This window comes from Malus domestica, chromosome 15 (assembly GCF_042453785.1).
Source record: "Malus domestica chromosome 15, GDT2T_hap1".
Taxonomy (NCBI): domain Eukaryota; kingdom Viridiplantae; phylum Streptophyta; class Magnoliopsida; order Rosales; family Rosaceae; genus Malus; species Malus domestica.
Genome location: NC_091675.1, coordinates 3,362,362 through 3,380,423, shown reverse-complemented (window position 1 = coordinate 3,380,423; position 18,062 = coordinate 3,362,362). Strand labels below are relative to the sequence as shown.

General features: G+C 42.7%; 1 protein-coding gene across 1 annotated transcript; it reads left to right on the top strand.

The window, feature by feature from the left end:
• Positions 1–605: 605 nt before the first annotated feature.
• LOC103424630 (copper-transporting ATPase PAA2, chloroplastic) lies at positions 606–6,371 on the top strand. Its single transcript, XM_008362726.4, has 17 exons — positions 606–1,366; positions 1,466–1,543; positions 1,690–1,787; positions 1,916–1,969; positions 2,206–2,292; positions 2,433–2,597; positions 2,722–2,832; positions 2,925–2,993; positions 3,173–3,282; positions 3,504–3,609; positions 4,087–4,153; positions 4,353–4,432; positions 4,578–5,029; positions 5,145–5,319; positions 5,577–5,708; positions 5,790–5,940; positions 6,086–6,371. Exons 1-17 carry the CDS (start codon positions 727–729, stop codon positions 6,172–6,174), a joined length of 2,664 nt encoding a protein of 887 aa, XP_008360948.3. The 5' UTR covers positions 606–726; the 3' UTR covers positions 6,175–6,371.
• Positions 6,372–18,062: the final 11,691 nt, after the last annotated feature.

Below are 18,062 nucleotides of genomic sequence, written 5' to 3'. Positions count from 1 at the left end.
TTTTGAATAAAAGATATTATCTATAAGGGATAGACTAAATCTTATAATAGGCTAGCAATAATATAGTTCAAATTTGCTTTTGGTCAAAATCGAGCTTAAGATCTCTCACTTATAACTGAAGAAGAATTCTACTAGATCATAATATTAAGTGATAATAATAAAAAAAAAGTTAGGTAGATCAAATTTAGAATATCTTTTATAAATCAATGTGACAATTGACGGTCCAAACTGTGAGAACTACTAGTTGAATAGAGATGAGAGTTGGTTGTAGTGAGTGATTGAACATCTTTTTAGTGATTTAAAGAGAACGTTCAACCATCAACTATCATATCATATGAGTTGAAAGAAAAAAAAAGATAATACTAGAAATTCCATTTATTTAGACCAAAATTTATGAATTATATAACGAATTTATCAATTATTGAATTATTATTTAACTGTTGATTAACGAAATCGAAAAAAACTATTCTACAATGATTCCTCTTTTTTTTAATATTTTGTATCCGAGCTTATTTTACACGAGGTGAGCTGCTGGCCGACAACAGTTGGGTAAGAATCCGACGTGGCAAACTAAATTTAATTCCAGCGCCAATTATTTTACCCATTTTCAACGACCACCTCAACCTTTCCCCTTCATCTTCCACCACTTACGTTCTTCTCTTCTCTTACTATCAGATCTCTCTCTCTCTCTCTAAACTAAGCTTTCTCTCTCTAGAATCTGCAGCAATGATAAACAGTATGCTGAGGCTCTCTCTCTCCTCTGACCCCAAGCTCCTCTTCAGCTACACCACCAACTCCTCCAGTGTTGACCGCTTCGCCTTCAACTTCAAGCCCCACCTCCCGCAACGCCGCCGTTCCAACCACCTCCTCCGGCCCCAATCAATCCCTAATTTCACCCTCCGCAGCTCCCTCCAGACCTCCGCCGACGCCGCAGCGCCGCTTCAGCAAGTCCAGAATGATCCACCCGCCGAGGCATCGGTCCTGCTCGATGTCTCCGGGATGATGTGCGGCGGCTGCGTCTCGCGAGTCAAATCTGTTCTCTCCGCCGACGACCGAGTCGACTCGGTGGCGGTCAACTTGCTGACCGAAACGGCGGCGATCAAGCTGAGGCCGGAGGTCGCCGCCGATGTCGCGGCGGAGAGCCTGGCGGGGAGGCTGACAGAGTGCGGATTCGCTTCCAAGAGGAGGGCTTCCGGGATGGGAGTGGCGGAGAGCGTGAGGAAGTGGAAGGAGACGGTGAGGAAGAAGGAGGAGATGCTGGTGAAGAGCAGGAACAGAGTGATTTTAGCTTGGACTTTAGTGGCATTGTGCTGCGGATCGCATGCTTCTCACATTTTGCATTCTCTTGGAATTCATGCTGCTCATGGTAATTTACTAACAACCAAAAATGCTTTCTTTCTTTACAGCTTTGTTTAATTTTGTGTATTTCGATTTTGACAATGGATTTTGGTTTGAATTGGATTAGGATCGTTTTGGGAGCTGCTGCATAATTCGTATGTAAAGGCGGGTTTAGCTACCGGGGCTTTGTTGGGACCTGGCCGAGGTTCGTTGATCTTCCTGCAATTTACTTGCACTTTTCAGAAAATTTGGATTGCAATCTTCTAAGTAGAAGTGCTTTCTGCTGTATAAACTAACAAATTTTCACTTTTCATGCATTTGCTGATACTTTTTCAAACTAATTTCGGGCAGACTTGCTTTTTGATGGTCTGAGAGCCTTCAAGAAAGGAGCACCAAACATGAATTCTCTTGTGGGATTCGGATCCCTCGCAGCTTTTACAATTAGTGCGGTCAGTCCCTGTTTGTTTGTTTTGTTTTAGTAACTAGCGTTGATTCTTCTTTTTTCATTTAAATGCAAGTTGGTTCCAATTTGTTTTGGTGTTCAAAGTTTTGAAATTTAAATACTTCGCTTGTGTAGGTCTCGCTTCTCAACCCTGGGCTTCAATGGGATGCAGCGTTCTTCGATGAGCCGGTGACTGGTTTTGCTTTCAACCTTTTCATTATTTATCATTTATGAAATTTTCTGCTTTTTGCACGATTACGAGAAGTTGTTGATATCTCGTATCAAGCTTGAGCCTTTAGTATCCCATTTTGCATTTTTCTGGGTTTGCTTGAGAACCTGCATTTTACAGTTACATATTTACATAGATACTAAAGATCTTTGGTTGATGAGATTCTCACATAAAGCTCGTCTCTTTTAGTATGCAGGTCATGCTTCTTGGTTTTGTGCTCCTAGGACGTTCTCTCGAGGAAAGGGCAAGGATCAAGGCATCTAGTGATATGAATGAACTCTTGGTAAGTTAGAATCTGACTCATGTAGAAAAAATCAAATTGATAAATTTTAATTATAATATATGCATGATGTGGCTTTTCTTCTTTTATACTTCAATATTTTATGTATACCAACACAAGTTTGATTTGAATGTGCTTGACAGTCACTGATAAACACACAAGCAAGACTTGTAATTGGTTCCTCGGAAAATGATTCCTCCAGCAACAGTGTACTTTTCTCTGATGCAATATGCGTTGAAGTCCCAACTGACGATATTCGGGTTGGAGACTCTGTGTTGGTTTTGCCAGGAGAAACCATACCTGTGGATGTAAGCATTTTGGATTGTCCGCAGAGACCAGCACTGAAAAAACAAATGTTCAGTTACTTGTCTAATTTGAATGTTCTTGTAAACTTGTGATTCAGTGTGTTCTGAAACTAAATTGCTTCAACAGGGAAGAGTTGTGGCTGGAAGAAGTGTTGTCGACGAATCCATGCTCACAGGAGAATCACTTCCTGTATTCAAGGAAAAAGACCTTACTGTCTCAGCTGGAACCATAAACTGGGTATGTTTATGTTAGCTTGAGAGTGATGTGTAATTTTATTAGATTGTCCTTTGCATGCCTAAAGCAGAAGGGCATTTGTTTACATATTTCAGGATGGTCCTCTGCGGGTTGAAGCATCTTCAACTGGCTCCAATTCAATGATATCCAAGATCGTTCGCATGGTAAGTAACTTACTTTCACTCGGACAATTTGTTACATATGATGTAGAGGATAGACACTTTTCCATTGAGGGAAGGTTAATAATGCAAGGAATTTTTTTTTGTTTGATGTTGTCTGTGTAGTATAATTAACTTTGGCACCCTTGCTTGTTAGTCGATGAATGATATATCATACTTGTTAGGTTGAGGATGCTCAAGGACATGAAGCACCCATACAAAGGCTTGCTGATTCAATAGCTGGACCTTTTGTATACAGTATAATGACTCTATCAGCTACAACATTTGCTTTTTGGTAGGTGGTACTCTCTCTCTCTCTCTCTCTCTCTCACACACACACACACACACACACATTTTACAATTGTTGGGCCTGAGCTATTTTTTGAAAAGATTTATTAACTTCATGTATATTGAAGAACCATCGTGCTTTATTTTGACTAGTGAAAACATTGTCATGCATGAGTGCCAAATGGTTCTTTCCCGTTATACATGCTTATGCTTTGAATTTGCATTCAGGTACTACTTTGGAACACAAATTTTTCCAGATGTTTTGCTCAACGATATTGCTGGGCCAGATGGAGATCCATTGCTGTTGAGCTTGAAACTTGCTGTTGATGTCTTGGTTAGTATGACGTTCCATGAATCAAATGACTTCGTTTTGAGGAGTTGTTTTATGATTGTCAATCACTGTTGTTCAAAAAATTGATTTAGGCAGTTGGTTCATTCGTAACTTAGGTTATAGGTAAAATTGTGTAATCATGCCAACAAAACAACTACCGATTTGTTTATAAAACCACTAATACTAGAGGCACCTTTGTTTATGTGGAAATTGACATCAGACCCAAGTCAGGCATGACCAAATATGAAATCCTGTGACTTCAGGTTGCATGTAGAATTTGGGATTATTTTGGTGCTGGAAGCATTACTTTTAAAATACAAAGGCTACCCCTTCTTTGGATTAAGCAACCCCAGTACAGTTGTTTCACTCTGAACTATCTGCCAATTACTAGACGTATTTCCTGCTTTGTGGAGCATGCATCTCATATGGAAAACCTATCCTTAAATGTTTTTCAAACAAGCATGCATGTTTCTTTTGCAGGTTGTTTCTTGCCCTTGTGCACTGGGTCTTGCCACACCTACAGCAATCCTAGTTGGGACTTCACTCGGTACACCACCTAAAATTGTCTTTGATGCTGCATATTGTTCCTCATATACCAAACACTTTTGAATGTGACAGTTTAGTCGAAAGAGAGCTGCAGCTAGCTGCTGGCCCTTTCAAACATGCTTACAATTATTACTCGTTATGACATTAATGTAATTCTGGAGAGTTCTGATTTTACTTTTACTGCACTGAAAAATGAGCAGGAGCAAGGCAAGGACTCCTTGTTAGAGGAGCAGATGTGCTTGAACGCTTAGCCAACGTAGATTATATTGCTTTAGATAAGGTAGATTTATATATCAGAACATCGTGCTCATACACAGAAACTGGCACTCACAAGTCAAGTTCTATGGATATGTTGAATAAGTTATGCACTGCACTGTAGAGCTTGTATGTGAATCTGAAATCTCACTCCAAACCTCACCCTTCAGACAGGAACTCTTACAGAAGGAAAACCCACTGTTTCTGGTATTGCATCTTTCATGTATGAAGAGTTGGAAATTCTTCAAATTGCTGCTGCAGTGGAGAATACAGCATCACATCCAATTGCAAAGGCTATCTTAAATAAAGCAAAATCATTGAATATGAGTATCCCAGTCACGAGAAGGCAATTAACAGAACCGGGTTTTGGAACTTTAGCAGAAGTCGATGGCCGATTGGTTGCAGTTGGTAGCTTAGAATGGGTCCGTGAACGGTTCCAGGCAAAAGCCAATGTGTCTGATCTTTTGAATCTAGAACATACTGTGCGCCAATCATCAGAAGGCATAACACCTTCAAGTTATTCAAAAACTATTGTATATGTTGGCCGTGAAGGAGAAGGCATCATCGGTGCTATTGCAATATCTGATAGCCTGCGTCATGATGCTGAGTTTACTGTAAATAGGTAACATATTGACCCAAAATCTGATAGCCTGCATCATCTATGCAACTTTTCTACTCTATTGCTAACGAGTTATTTTCTGCCTTATGTGCTGACATTTTGTTTCTCTGACTGCAAGACTCCAGCAGAAGGGTATCCAAACTGTCCTCGTTTCTGGAGACAGGGAAGAGGCAGTTGCAACTATAGCGAAAGCTGTTGGAATAGAAAATGAATTTGTCAAATCATCATTGACTCCACAGGGAAAATCTGGAGCTATTTCTAGTCTTAAAGATGCAGGACATCACGTTGCAATGGTAACCATCCTTGATCACTTATCTAATTCTTTTACGTGTTTTGTGCTCCAAAGCTATTGTAAAATGGTGGTAAATCTGTCTGTTGCTGAGAGCTACATAGAGCAGCCGCCTCACACGCTTATACCAATTTATAATCAAGAAACCATCATTTTATGGAACTTCTTGTTTCCACCATGGTGGTTCTGGTAAAATGTCGAATAGCTCTAACTAGGCCTTCTGGAGTTGATGCTCAAACTGACATGTCTAAATTTCTGAAGGTTGGCGATGGCATAAATGACGCACCATCTTTGGCACTTGCGGACGTTGGGATTGCCCTACAGATTGAGGGGCAAGAAAATGCCGCTTCAAATGCTGCATCTATTATACTTCTTGGAAACAAATTATCACAAGTAATTCTACAATCTCATAAACACGGCTTACTAGCTTCTCTACATTTTTTATACTTATATCACGGAACCTGTTGCCCGCAGGTTGTAGATGCCCTGGAACTGTCACAGGCAACAATGGCAAAAGTGTATCAAAATTTATCTTGGGCAATCGCATATAACCTATTTGCCATCCCCATTGCTGCCGGAGTACTGCTTCCTCAATATGATTTTGCCATGACACCATCACTCTCCGGTGAGTAACATCATCTCTCTCATTCCTATAAATATTTCCTTGAATGGCACTGGACCATCAACATTGAAACTTCTAGCAAAACATGCCATTGCATACCACTATTTTTGCATAGAGATTGATAGATCCTTCTAAATGCTTGTTACAGGCGGGATGATGGCCTTGAGCTCAATATTTGTAGTTTCCAATTCATTGCTTCTACAGCTCCATAAATCCGACGGGAGTAGAAAGAGTTAGCTAAGCTAGTGCTGCAGATGCCGGTCTGTCCAAGACTTCAAGTTGAATAATCTGGTTCGTTTAATTCATTTTCCTATTGATAGTCGGATCAATTAAACAGGAAAGCTATTGCTTCCTTATTGTGTCATACCCGAATCTATGTAATTGATAATATTTCCTATACAGTATCAATAAAGCCCACCGGAATCTAAAAAACATTTCGACATTCAAACAGGAAAATCCTAACTTAGCATTACGAACTAGAAGTATTTATCCCCATGACTAAGTGAACCCCTCAATACGATATGGTTGTAGAAACTCTCAGCTTTCGGAGAAATCTCCACTGCGATTATCGGTGTGCATCCAAGTCATGGCGAGCTTTAATATGCAGTTCTTATTTTGTCAAAAAGCACCTCAGCCACACAGTCGATGGCATCAATACCGGCAGCTTCAGGCTCCTACTCTGAACCAGTACGCTCAAACTAGTAAACCTTTTCGCATTGAAGTGTTTGAAGCCGGATGTTCGCCGTCTTTGGCATGGAGTCCGTCAAGATCTCAAAGAAACAGTTTCATAGAGGGCTTATCGTGGGTTCTTGCAATGGTTAAGAGTTTGAATATACAGAGCGTTCAGCACCGATGCATTCAAGAATCATGTCGTTTGATTTAGCGGCGGAGAAATTTCAGGCGATGGTGCCGTTACCCCATCCGGTAAACGGAATATACGTCTTTAGGGGAACGCTAGCTCTTAGAGACCGTCTCTTCGTATGCCAAATACACTCAAATACACTCATGTTATTTCAATACGGGAGATGAACTTCTTCTCGGACTGAACTCATGAGCACTCCTTCACAGAACTTTTCAGTTCAAAATATTTTTTTGGCCGTTGAGGGATTGTTTGCATTTCAAAGGATGGTGAGGTTTTGGTGGGATCCTGGAGGTATTTTTTTGGATTTACATAATCCAAAGGAAAAAGACATCCAAAGAGGTTGTAGTACCAAAAAAGAAGACGCTAGTCGGTACTGTATATGATGCAGTTATGTACCCACAAACTTTAGTTTCACCAATAACCGGTTGTCGATCGATTCAAAGGGCTCGAACTCGTAGCTTTCGTTTTGATAGGGCGGTGTATTGACCGAGCTTATTCTTTTTTTTATTGGATTTCATTTGAATTTTTTGGGGTCAAATTAACAAGCTATCATTATCGTCTGTATTTCACAACGAAAATTTGCTATTATTTATATTTACAGAAGTAATTTTTTATCGGTTTTTCACATGTAAAAAATCAATTGCTTTTTACTTTTATTTTTTTCTCGACGTAGTGTAATAAAAATCGTTTCGGGTAAATAATGTGGTGTATTTTTTATGTCCTTGTGTCACAGTTGCCATGTTCCAACCAGGCAAACGTTCAGTCAATTATTTAGTTGATGCAAAAGCTGCATGGCTAGCCAGGCAGAGAGGACGCGTACTCGACTCGTACTTTTGTCTAAAACCGAAAACTATGAACAAGAAAGTACTCCCAACTTTTTTTTTTTTTTTTTGACGAAAAGAGTATTTCAATTTTAAGCTCACTCGGATTTACTTCAACTCTTGTCCTAACTTGCTCTAGCTCTTGGGATAAATATGAATTTTAACCCAAAACTCATGTCCCCCTAAGTTAGTGGGGTTAGCTCACCATATATGTGTGTGTGTGTTTTTTTTTTGTTTTATATTTATAACTTCATTGAATCTAACGTTAAGATCTAATATCAATTCCAATGGTAAAAAAAAAATCTAACGGTCCAAATTTAAATTTAACTACTAAAGTAATTTGTAGACATCGAAATTTCGGTAAATAAATGTTGACCGATAAATTAAAGTGTCAACGCTCATGTATTACATAAATTTTACACGTAGCATGCAACTCAACGAAAATTGAAATGAGTTGGAAAAGTCGTCAAATAGGACACGTGTCAACACCTGGCAGAAACAACTTATTTAATCTGGAATATTATATTCAAAACTAGGCCTTGGAAAATTCTATAAATAGAAGGCTAATTCATTCATTTAGGGAACCAATTCATATTACACCTTGAAGCTTTGAAGCTCTGAAACTCCGAAGCTCTCAAGCATCCAGGTTCCCGAAGAATCAAGAAAGCTCTCTTCGTTCTTCGTTCATCGTTCATCCAAGATCAAGCCCCAACGGCCCTTTGGATCAACAATCATCCACCAATTCAAGATCAAGCCCCGACGGCCCTTGAAGAAAGCACCATCGTTCATCATCCGTTCATCCAAGATCAAGCCCCAACGGCCCTTTGGATCAACAACGTCGACAAATCCACACACATCCAACCGTTCTTCAAGATTAAGCCCAAAAGCCCTTGAAGATCTGTTCATCACTGTTTCTTCAAGATCAAGCCCAAAAGCCCTTGAAGATCCGCTCATCACCGTTATTCAAGATCAAGCCTCAAACGGCCCTTGAAGAAACATTCATCCTCAAAATCAAGCCCCAACGGCTCCTTGAAGATCCGCTCAAATCCACCTTCAAAGATCAAGCCCACGGCCTTTTGAAGAAACTTCCAAACAGTTCATCCAAGATCAAGCCCCGACGGCCCTTGGATCAACGAAACATCCATAAATCAACACCTTACGGAGATCGAATCAGAGGATCAAATTTGAGAGAGATTGTAACCCAAAATCATCAAAATACAAATATTTATTTTGTGCACGTTGTTCTTGTCTCTTTCGTTTCAGGAATTTTCCGTGTTCACAAATTGGCACGCCCAGTGGGACAATCTCTACCTCTCATCTCTTTCTCCGTTCAAGGAATCCAAGCACACCTCAAAGTCAATGGCATCAAGCAAGGAACAAGCCGTTCTTGCAACCACTGAGGGAATGATCCTAAGCACTTCTGCCGCAAACGGACAATCCATTGGCGCCACGACCGCTCCTCAACATGCCACTTCAAAATTGGTGCCGCTAAAAGAGCAATGGGAGCATCCAAGGTGTGAGTATGTCATCAACCTGACCTCGCTGGGGGCACCGAAGCACGATGTTGGGGCACACAAGATGACATCCCAAAGCAGCCAACGACGTTCTTCATCAGCATCCTGGATGTCTAAAGGAAAGTCACGTCTATTGGTCGCACAAGTCATGACTATCGGCGTTATCTCCGTTGAAGAACAACTGGCTCAAATGAATGAAGCAATCGCAAGGCTAACCCGAATTGTGGAAGAAAAAGACTTGCAAATTGCAACACTCGTCAATCGACTAGAGGCGCAGGACGACGATAAACCCGACCCAGAGAATGATCCACTAAAGAGAAGAGATGACGAAGAAGATGAGCCTCAGGTGGAGAAAAACGATGTGAAGCCGAACCCAGACCAAGCAGCGGCACTCATGGGATCTCTTTCTATCCAGCAGCTGCAAGAGATGATCACCAACACCATCAAGGCACAGTACGAAGGGAGCTCATATACCTCCGGGTTGTACTCAAAGCCGTATTCAAAGAAGATCGACGCCTTAAGGATGCCGAGGGGTTATCAACCACCAAAGTTCATGCAATTTGATGGAAAGGGAAACCCGAAACAGCACGTTGCCCACTTCGTTGAAACTTGCAACAACGTAGGAACCGAAGGGGATTACCTCGCCAAGCAGTTTGTGCGCTCGCTTAAAGGAAACGCCTTTGAGTGGTACACGGATCTGGAGCCTGAGTCTATCAACAGTTGGGAGCAATTGGAGCGGGAATTCCTCAATCGCTTCTATAGCACCCGCCGCACTGTGAGCATGCTAGAGCTAACAAGCACAAAGCAGTGGAAGGACGAGCCAGTCATTGACTACATCAACAGATGGCGCACTCTAAGCCTCGACTGTAAAGACAGGCTCTCGGAAACCTCTTCAATCGAGATGTGCATCCAAGGCATGCAATGGGGTTTGCAATACATTCTTCAAGGCATTAAACCACGGACCTTCGAGGAATTGGCCACTCGCGCCCATGACATGGAGTTAAGCATCGCCCATCATGGGAAGAAAGAGTCGATCGCCGACTACAAGAACGACAAAGTTCTTGGGACAAAGGTGGAAAAGGCTGCATGGAAACCCACCAAGGAAGCGATGACGGTCAACACAGCTCCCGTCAAAATCTCCACACGAGGCAAGGCAATTCAAACCGAAGCTTTTCGTGATCAAGAGATGCGTAGACGCACTTTGAAGGAGCTTGAGGAGAAGATTTATCCATTCCCCGACTCTGATGTAGTTGCCATGCTGGATGACCTGTTGGACAAAAAGGTGATCAGTTTGCCTGAGTGCAGACGGCCGGAAGAGATGAATCGTACCGACAGTCTAAGGTACTGCAAATTCCACCGCTTCATCAGTCATCCGACAGAAAAATGTTTTGTGCTGAAAGATCTCATCATGAAGCTGGCTCAGAAAGGAATCATCGAGCTAGATCTTGACGATGTGGTGAAGTCAAACTATACCACCTTTACTTCTGGCTCTTCCGACTCAAAGTTTTCACCTCAACCACTGGGGGCATCCTCCAAGACAAGCAAAGTTGAAGGATGGACTCAAGTCACTCCTAAGAAATTGTACAAGAAGCATACGTCTCCTCCACAAGTTCGCCAATCGGAAAGGGGGCAAAGTAGCTCTTGTCAACCTTCGAAGCAACGTGAACGTGTTAAAGATGATGAAATTTCAACATATAGATCGTCCATCCCCATCACGATGCGTGATTTCTTGCCCGAAGACTTCTTCAATCACTCGGTCAAGGCTCCTTGCTATGAAGATTGTGAGGAATGCCTCTCCAAAATTGTTTGACAAATTCACCAAAGCTCCTTGTCTGTAAGAGCCTAAACTGCAAGACACAACGCTCATTGTCCGCACGAGCCTAAACTGTAGGACACAAAGCTCCTTGTCTGTAAGAGCCTAAACTGCAAGACACAACGCTCCTTGTCCGCACGAGCCTAAACTGTATGACACAAAGCTCCTTGTCTGTAAGAGCCTAAACTGCAAGACACAAAGCTCATCGCCTGCATGAGCCTAAACTGCATGGCACAACGCTCCTGGTCTGCACGAGCATAAAAGGCAACACCAACGCTCCTGGTCTGCACGAGCATAAAAGGCAACACCAACGCTCCTTGCCTGCACGAGCTGAAACTGCAACACATGCTCCTTGTCTGCACGAGTTGAAACTGCGAACGACACCAACGCTCCTTGCCTGCACAAGCTGAAACTGCAACACGGCACCAAATGCTCCTTGTCTGCACGAGTTGAAACTGCGAACGACACCAAAGCTCCTTGCCTGCACGAGCTGAAACTGCAACACGGCACCAAATGCTCATTGTCTGCACGAGTTGAAACTGCAAACGACACCAACGCTCCTTGCCTGCACGAGTTGAAACTGCAAACGGCACCACCAAAAGAAAATACAAAAAAAAAAATATCTATGTATTTGAACTACGTTACGACTTGATCTCTTCTTTAGAGGGGTACGTAGGCAGCTTGAATATTCGAAATTTCGAGTTCAGTCACATCAAAATATAAATAAATGTTTTATTAAGGAAAGTCAATTTTATTAAAAAAAAATGATGAATACATATGTTTATGTATTTACAAAAAAAAAAATAATATATATAATATATTTTTTTTTATATTATATATGTTGAAATGTCCACTTAAAAGCCGCAATGATGGAGCAAAACAATATCAATCAAATTCTACAGCAGGCCCAGGTCCAGCTCTCGCCAAGCTCACCAAAAGCCATGGGCCGGCCCAATGCCATATCATCTTCATCTCAATCGATGCAGCACGGGTCACACCATCAACAAGTCCACCAAACGTTGGGCCCATCTCCTGTGGCCCAGTTCTTCACCTCCAGCTTGTCTTCTTCCCCTACGCCTCTCCAAAATGCGGAATCTGCTTACAGAGTGTAAAAAAAGCGGTCAGGGCACCGCCATTTTTACAGCGGAGTGCTCCCATTCCTTCCACTTCGCCTGCATCTCCGCCCACGTCAAGAAGAACAGCCTCATCCTGTGCCCCGTCTGCAGTACCGCCTGGAAGGAGATGCCGTTAATTTCCGTCCACAAACCACAAACCCCAACAGAACCACCTCCCGTGTTACGACACCAGCTTCCTAGTCGTCATCGGCATCGGCCTCAATACCAGGCCTGATCTTACCATCGAGACTTGGGCTGACCAGAAAGCCCTCGAACGGCTCTAGATCGAGCAGGTCGGCCTCTCTGTTGCCGGATCGAGCAAATCTGACTGAAATGCGATCTGGGTATTCCGAGACGGAGGGGGCACGGAAGACAAGCGTCAGCTTAGGGTTTTCATTCTCTTTCACCGGCTTTACCGCGCCCGCTGAGGATATCGCCATCCTCTTCTCCCTCTTCACCTCCGTCGCCTTGCTCGGACTCGGCACCAAGCTCCCCGACCTCCCTATGACTATGGCGCCTGCAATCAGCGGCGAGATCTCGCAGATCCACCTCCAAAAGTTCCTTCTAATGTCTTCGCCATGACAGGACCTGAGAAACAAGGCGGTTCAGATGGGTGTAGATGCTAGTGTTCAACGAATCGCCGCGCTAGAGAAGGTCGTCGACGTCAAACGACAGAGACGGAGAAGAAGCACTTGAGCAGCTAATCTTCAACCCTCACCGGTACGTTTTTTTCAGACTGACACAAACATGGGGTTCGCTTCCGACCGCTCGTCCGTTTCCTCCGCCACCAAATGGCTCTGATTCGTCACCGCCGTCTGGGTTCAAGCTATTTCCGGCAACAATTACTCTTTCTCCGTCTCCTCTGCTCCTCCCGGTAATCGCTGGATCGTTGTGTGACGTTGAAAAACAGATCGAGACAGGGGTCGCCGTACGCCTTAAAAACCTTGTTATTCTTGTTATTTTTCTTCTCCAGAATCTCCATATCCAGGTCGACAACAGCAACCGCCGAAACCGAATCGGGAGCAGCCATTGCTCTTCTTCCTTTTCTTGTCCACGTCGGGATTATTGGGAGAACCGAATGTCGGGATTGACGAGCCATTGAAATAGTTGTTAGAATTGTTGTTGACCTTGTGGGTGTAGTAAGGACAAAGAGGTTTCGGGCTGCTCTTGTCGGAATAGCAGCCGTCGTCAAACACCCTGGCGTACAAGGACTTTAGGGTACAAACCCACCACGGATTTGGGCCAGCGGGCTGAGGAAGTTCGTCAAGTGGTACGTCAGTTATTGGGAAGGAATCGGGGTCCGGGTAGAATCCCATTGGATTGGACTACAAGGATCAGCTTGGTGTTGGGTGCGGCTTGTGGCCTTGCCAGGATTCATGAGGTGTTGAGCTCTGCAAAAGTACCGCATGGCAATATCAAAACTTCCGACGTCCTTCTGGACAAGAAAGGCGTCGCTTGCATTTCCTCCCTGCACCATGTGGGGAATATATATAAAAAAATGAAAGGGGACAAACCAGTCTGGAAAGAAGAAGAAATGGTGGAATATTGGTGGATCAGCACCACCATGAGCAAGAAAAGAAAAGAAAATATAAAAAAAAAAAAAATGGATGGTGCATCAGGCACCATGTGCAAAGAAAATAAAAAAATTAAAAAAATATAATATATATATATATATATATATATATGGACATCGCACCATGTGCCAGCAAAAAAAAAAAAAAAAAAAAAAAAGTATATAATAAATTAAAAAAGAGGAGAATGGAATGGTGGTGTCGGCATGGGCATCATGTGAATATATATATATATAGTGAATCCTTGGTGGCTAGCACCATGCAAAAAAAAAAAAAAAAAAAAAAAAAAAAAAAACAAAAAACAAATGCATCGAGAGAAATAAAGTCCGTTTTTTATTTATTTTTTCTGGAAATTTTACATAAATTTGCATTATACACACTTAAAAAAAAAAATCAAATTTACAAGAGGGGATCTTCAAGGACGATTAGGTGCCGCCTCACCACTCGGCAGAGCTCCAGAAATGAGAGGCGTCGGAGGTTGACTATTTGAAGCCACACCACTCAGCGGAACTCCAGGAAGAAGAGGAGCCGGAGGTTGATCATGAGGAGCTTCATTACGCGGTACAACCCCAGAAGACGAAGGCAAATGCTGCTGGAACAAACCCACAAACCTCTGATGATCAAGTAAAATCTCACCATCAGATTCCTGCATCTGGTCAATCTTCCTCTTCATGTTTGTCGCATAGCTATGTGCGAGCTTATGCAACTGTTTGTTTTCCTGCTTGAGCCCTCTAATCTCCTGTTTGAGACTCATCACTTCAGCCGCCAATGATTCAACTTGACGGGTTCGAGCAAATAGGCGTTGGGCCATATTAGACACAGAACCTGCACACTGCACACTGAGAGCCAGAGAATCCTTAACAGCCAACTCATCAGACCGTTTGGAAAGTAGTCTGTTATCTCTGGGAGTGACAAGGTTCCGGGCCACCACCGCAGCGGTCATATCATTCTTCACCACTGAATCCCCAACGGTAAGAGGACCAGTGGGGGATATGAAGGATGGGCGCCATATGTTGTCTGGAGAAGAAGGGACTGCCTCTTCACCAAGATTCAAGTCAAAACGACGATCGGAGGGGCCAGACATTTTCAAAGGTGTTAAAGAAAGAAGAGGTCGGACAAATCGAGATCTTAGAAGTGCAAGAAGGTACAAGCAAAAAATTCAAGTGTGCTTTGAAATGAACTGCCTGCCTCTATAAAAGATCAGCACTCGACGGGATTTCAGAGATCGAAGAGGCAAGCTCAGAATTCGAAGAGGCCATTCAAAAATCGAAGAGGCAAGCTCAGAAATCGGAGAAGCATCTTGCTTTTCCAGACACGTCGGCACCCGTCACACGCAAACTCAGCTTTGCGGAAATCACGGGTAATTTGTCGAAGCGCCGATCCCAGATATCGAAGAGGCGCCAGTCTTTTTCAGCCGCGTCATCACCTATCATATGCACACTTAACTTTGCGCAAATCACGGGCAATTTGTCGAAGATTTTCGGTGAAGGAGAAAGCACGTGAAAGTTTACTGTTCAATCACGCGTTAGTTGCCGACACAAGTGAAAGAATAGTACCTCTACAGGTATTAAGGGACCTCCTATAACTGTCCACCTTCACCTTCCATAGCGAGGCAGACATACAGAGCCTTTCTTCATCTCCAAAAAATGTTTTCCCAACGAAGCCTCTCGAGTCATTCAATGTTCCTTATTCCTTGGGGTACCTCTGCAAGCCAATGACTCCAAAGCAAAAGTATCTCATATCACCAGGGTAGAAAGCAAGAGTATCTCATATCATGCGTTCTCCCTGTCCTTTCCTTTGTCCTTGTTCTTACTTACAAAGACAAGGATAAAGAAAACAATATGCCGGAACCTCCACTCAAACTCGGGTAAGGAACCGACTGCTTGGAACCCTTCCCTGATTGCCTGCCTAGCACTGCTCTCAAGTACTCGTCTCCCACTGCTGCTGTACTTCCATAGAAGCTGTCACATCTGTCTGGAGAACAGATAAGGCAAGTGAAAATGATACCTTGCAGCATGTGGAGACAACGTGCTGAAGAAACAAGCTGAGAAGACTGCGGCCTGCACAGTCAACTCAGCAGAAGGAGTCCGAGCTGAAGAACTCGAGAAGATGCCACATCTGCCTGGAGAACAAATAAGGAAATGCGGCATGCACAATCAACTCAGCAGAAGGAGTCTAAACTGAGAAACTCGAGCACATGCCACATTCTGCCAGAAGAATAGATAAGGCAAGGGAAATGATACATTGAAGCATGTGGAGACAAGCACAAAGCACGTGCCGATTCATCCGCTACTTCTTCAAAATCAAAAGTATCTCATATCATCAAAGTTGCAATCACTCTGTGTGGAGGACTCGTTTTGACCCTCAAATTCTTGGGTCGACTTACTAGACGTTGTGAGCTGCACGGGTCGATTCACCACCCTTGAATCAAATCCTTAAAGATCAAGTCACCGACTGGAAGAAAAGCCCATCAATCTTGAAGATCATACCGTTGACCAAACTGCTCAGGTGTGAATTAGAAAGATTGAACAAAGAAACAGGTTGCCACCTTTACCTCGTGCCTGCTTGCCATGTGTTCGAGTCAACCTTCAAGAATCAAGCCTCAACGGCCCTTGAAGAAGTTTCCAACCAAATTCAACACCAAGCCTCGACGACCCTTGAGGAAATCACAAGTCCGATTCAAGATTAAGTGTCTACCACCCTTGAATCAAAACCTAGTTCAAGAATAAGCTGTGGAAAATCAACAATTGGAGGAATCCAGAAAATCCTCCAACCCAGTTCAAGATCAAAGCTGTGGAAAGTCAACAAGCGCAACAAAATACGTGCCGATTCACCCACTACCAAAGCCAAAGATCATCTACCACATGAAGCTCCTTGTGGTCCAATTTCAACCTTCAAGATCAAGCCTCGACGGCCCTTGAAGAAATTTCAAACAAAAGTTCAAGAACAAGCCTCAACGGCCCTTGAAGAAATCTCAAGCCCAATTCAAGATCAAGCCTCAACGGCCCTTGAAGAAATCTCCAGCCCAATTCAAGATCAAGCCTCGACGGCCCTTGGATCGACATCTACAGTAGGGGACTTCAAAACGCATCTCCTACACATGACAAGCACATGTATACGACGCGCCTTGAAGTGGGGGGCATTTGTAGACATCGAAATTTCGGTAAATAAATGTTGACCGATAAATTAAAGTGTCAACGCTCATGTATTACATAAATTTTACACGTAGCATGCAACTCAGCGAAAATTGAAATGAGTTGGAAAAGTCGTCAAATAGGACACGTGTCAACACCTGGCAGAAACAACTTATTTAATCTGGAATATTATATTCAAAACTAGGCCTTGGAAAATTCTATAAATAGAAGGCTAATTCATTCATTTAGGGAACCAATTCATATTACACCTTGAAGCTTTGAAGCTCTGAAACTCCGAAGCTCTCAAGCATCCAGGTTCCCGAAGAATCAAGAAAGCTCTCTTCGTTCTTCGTTCATCGTTCATCCAAGATCAAGCCCCAACGGCCCTTTGGATCAACAATCATCCACCAATTCAAGATCAAGCCCCGACGGCCCTTGAAGAAAGCACCATCGTTCATCATCCGTTCATCCAAGATCAAGCCCCAACGGCCCTTTGGATCAACAACGTCGACAAATCCACACACATCCAACCGTTCTTCAAGATTAAGCCCAAAAGCCCTTGAAGATCTGTTCATCACTGTTTCTTCAAGATCAAGCCCAAAAGCCCTTGAAGATCCGCTCATCACCGTTATTCAAGATCAAGCCTCAAACGGCCCTTGAAGAAACATTCATCCTCAAAATCAAGCCCCAACGGCTCCTTGAAGATCCGCTCAAATCCACCTTCAAAGATCAAGCCCACGGCCTTTTGAAGAAACTTCCAAACAGTTCATCCAAGATCAAGCCCCGACGGCCCTTGGATCAACGAAACATCCATAAATCAACACCTTACGGAGATCGAATCAGAGGATCAAATTTGAGAGAGATTGTAACCCAAAATCATCAAAATACAAATATTTATTTTGTGCACGTTGTTCTTGTCTCTTTCGTTTCAGGAATTTTCCGTGTTCACATAATTATAAAAAAATATTATGTGTTTCATATTCTTTTATAGTATTTCACGAGTTTCATGATGTTGGTTTAGTGATTTTTTAATATTTATCGAAATCTAAATATTTTTATATTAAAATATTCATAAAATTAAGTTATAATAGTCTACATCATTTTTTAAAGTTACTTTAAGAAAAACAAATTATTCTAAATTCATTTTTTAATATCTTGAGTTAAAAATTTAACCCCTAAGACTTGGGTGAGAAAAACTGTTTATGGGTTGAAAAATTTAGATTTTAACCTAAGGGTTGGAGATGGTCTTAATGCATAGGATGAACTCAGTTTGAGTGTCCTTACGAAACAACTTG

Excerpts from the sequence above, each read along its gene's own strand:
- LOC103424630 (XM_008362726.4), top strand. The coding sequence starts at position 727 with ATGATAAACAGTATGCTGAGGCTCTCTCTCTCCTCTGACCCCAAGCTC. Across the intron at positions 2,833-2,924 it reads CAGCTGGAACCATAAACTGG|GATGGTCCTCTGCGGGTTGA; the intron begins GTATGTTTATGT and ends TACATATTTCAG. Across the intron at positions 4,433-4,577 it reads ATTATATTGCTTTAGATAAG|ACAGGAACTCTTACAGAAGG; the intron begins GTAGATTTATAT and ends CTCACCCTTCAG.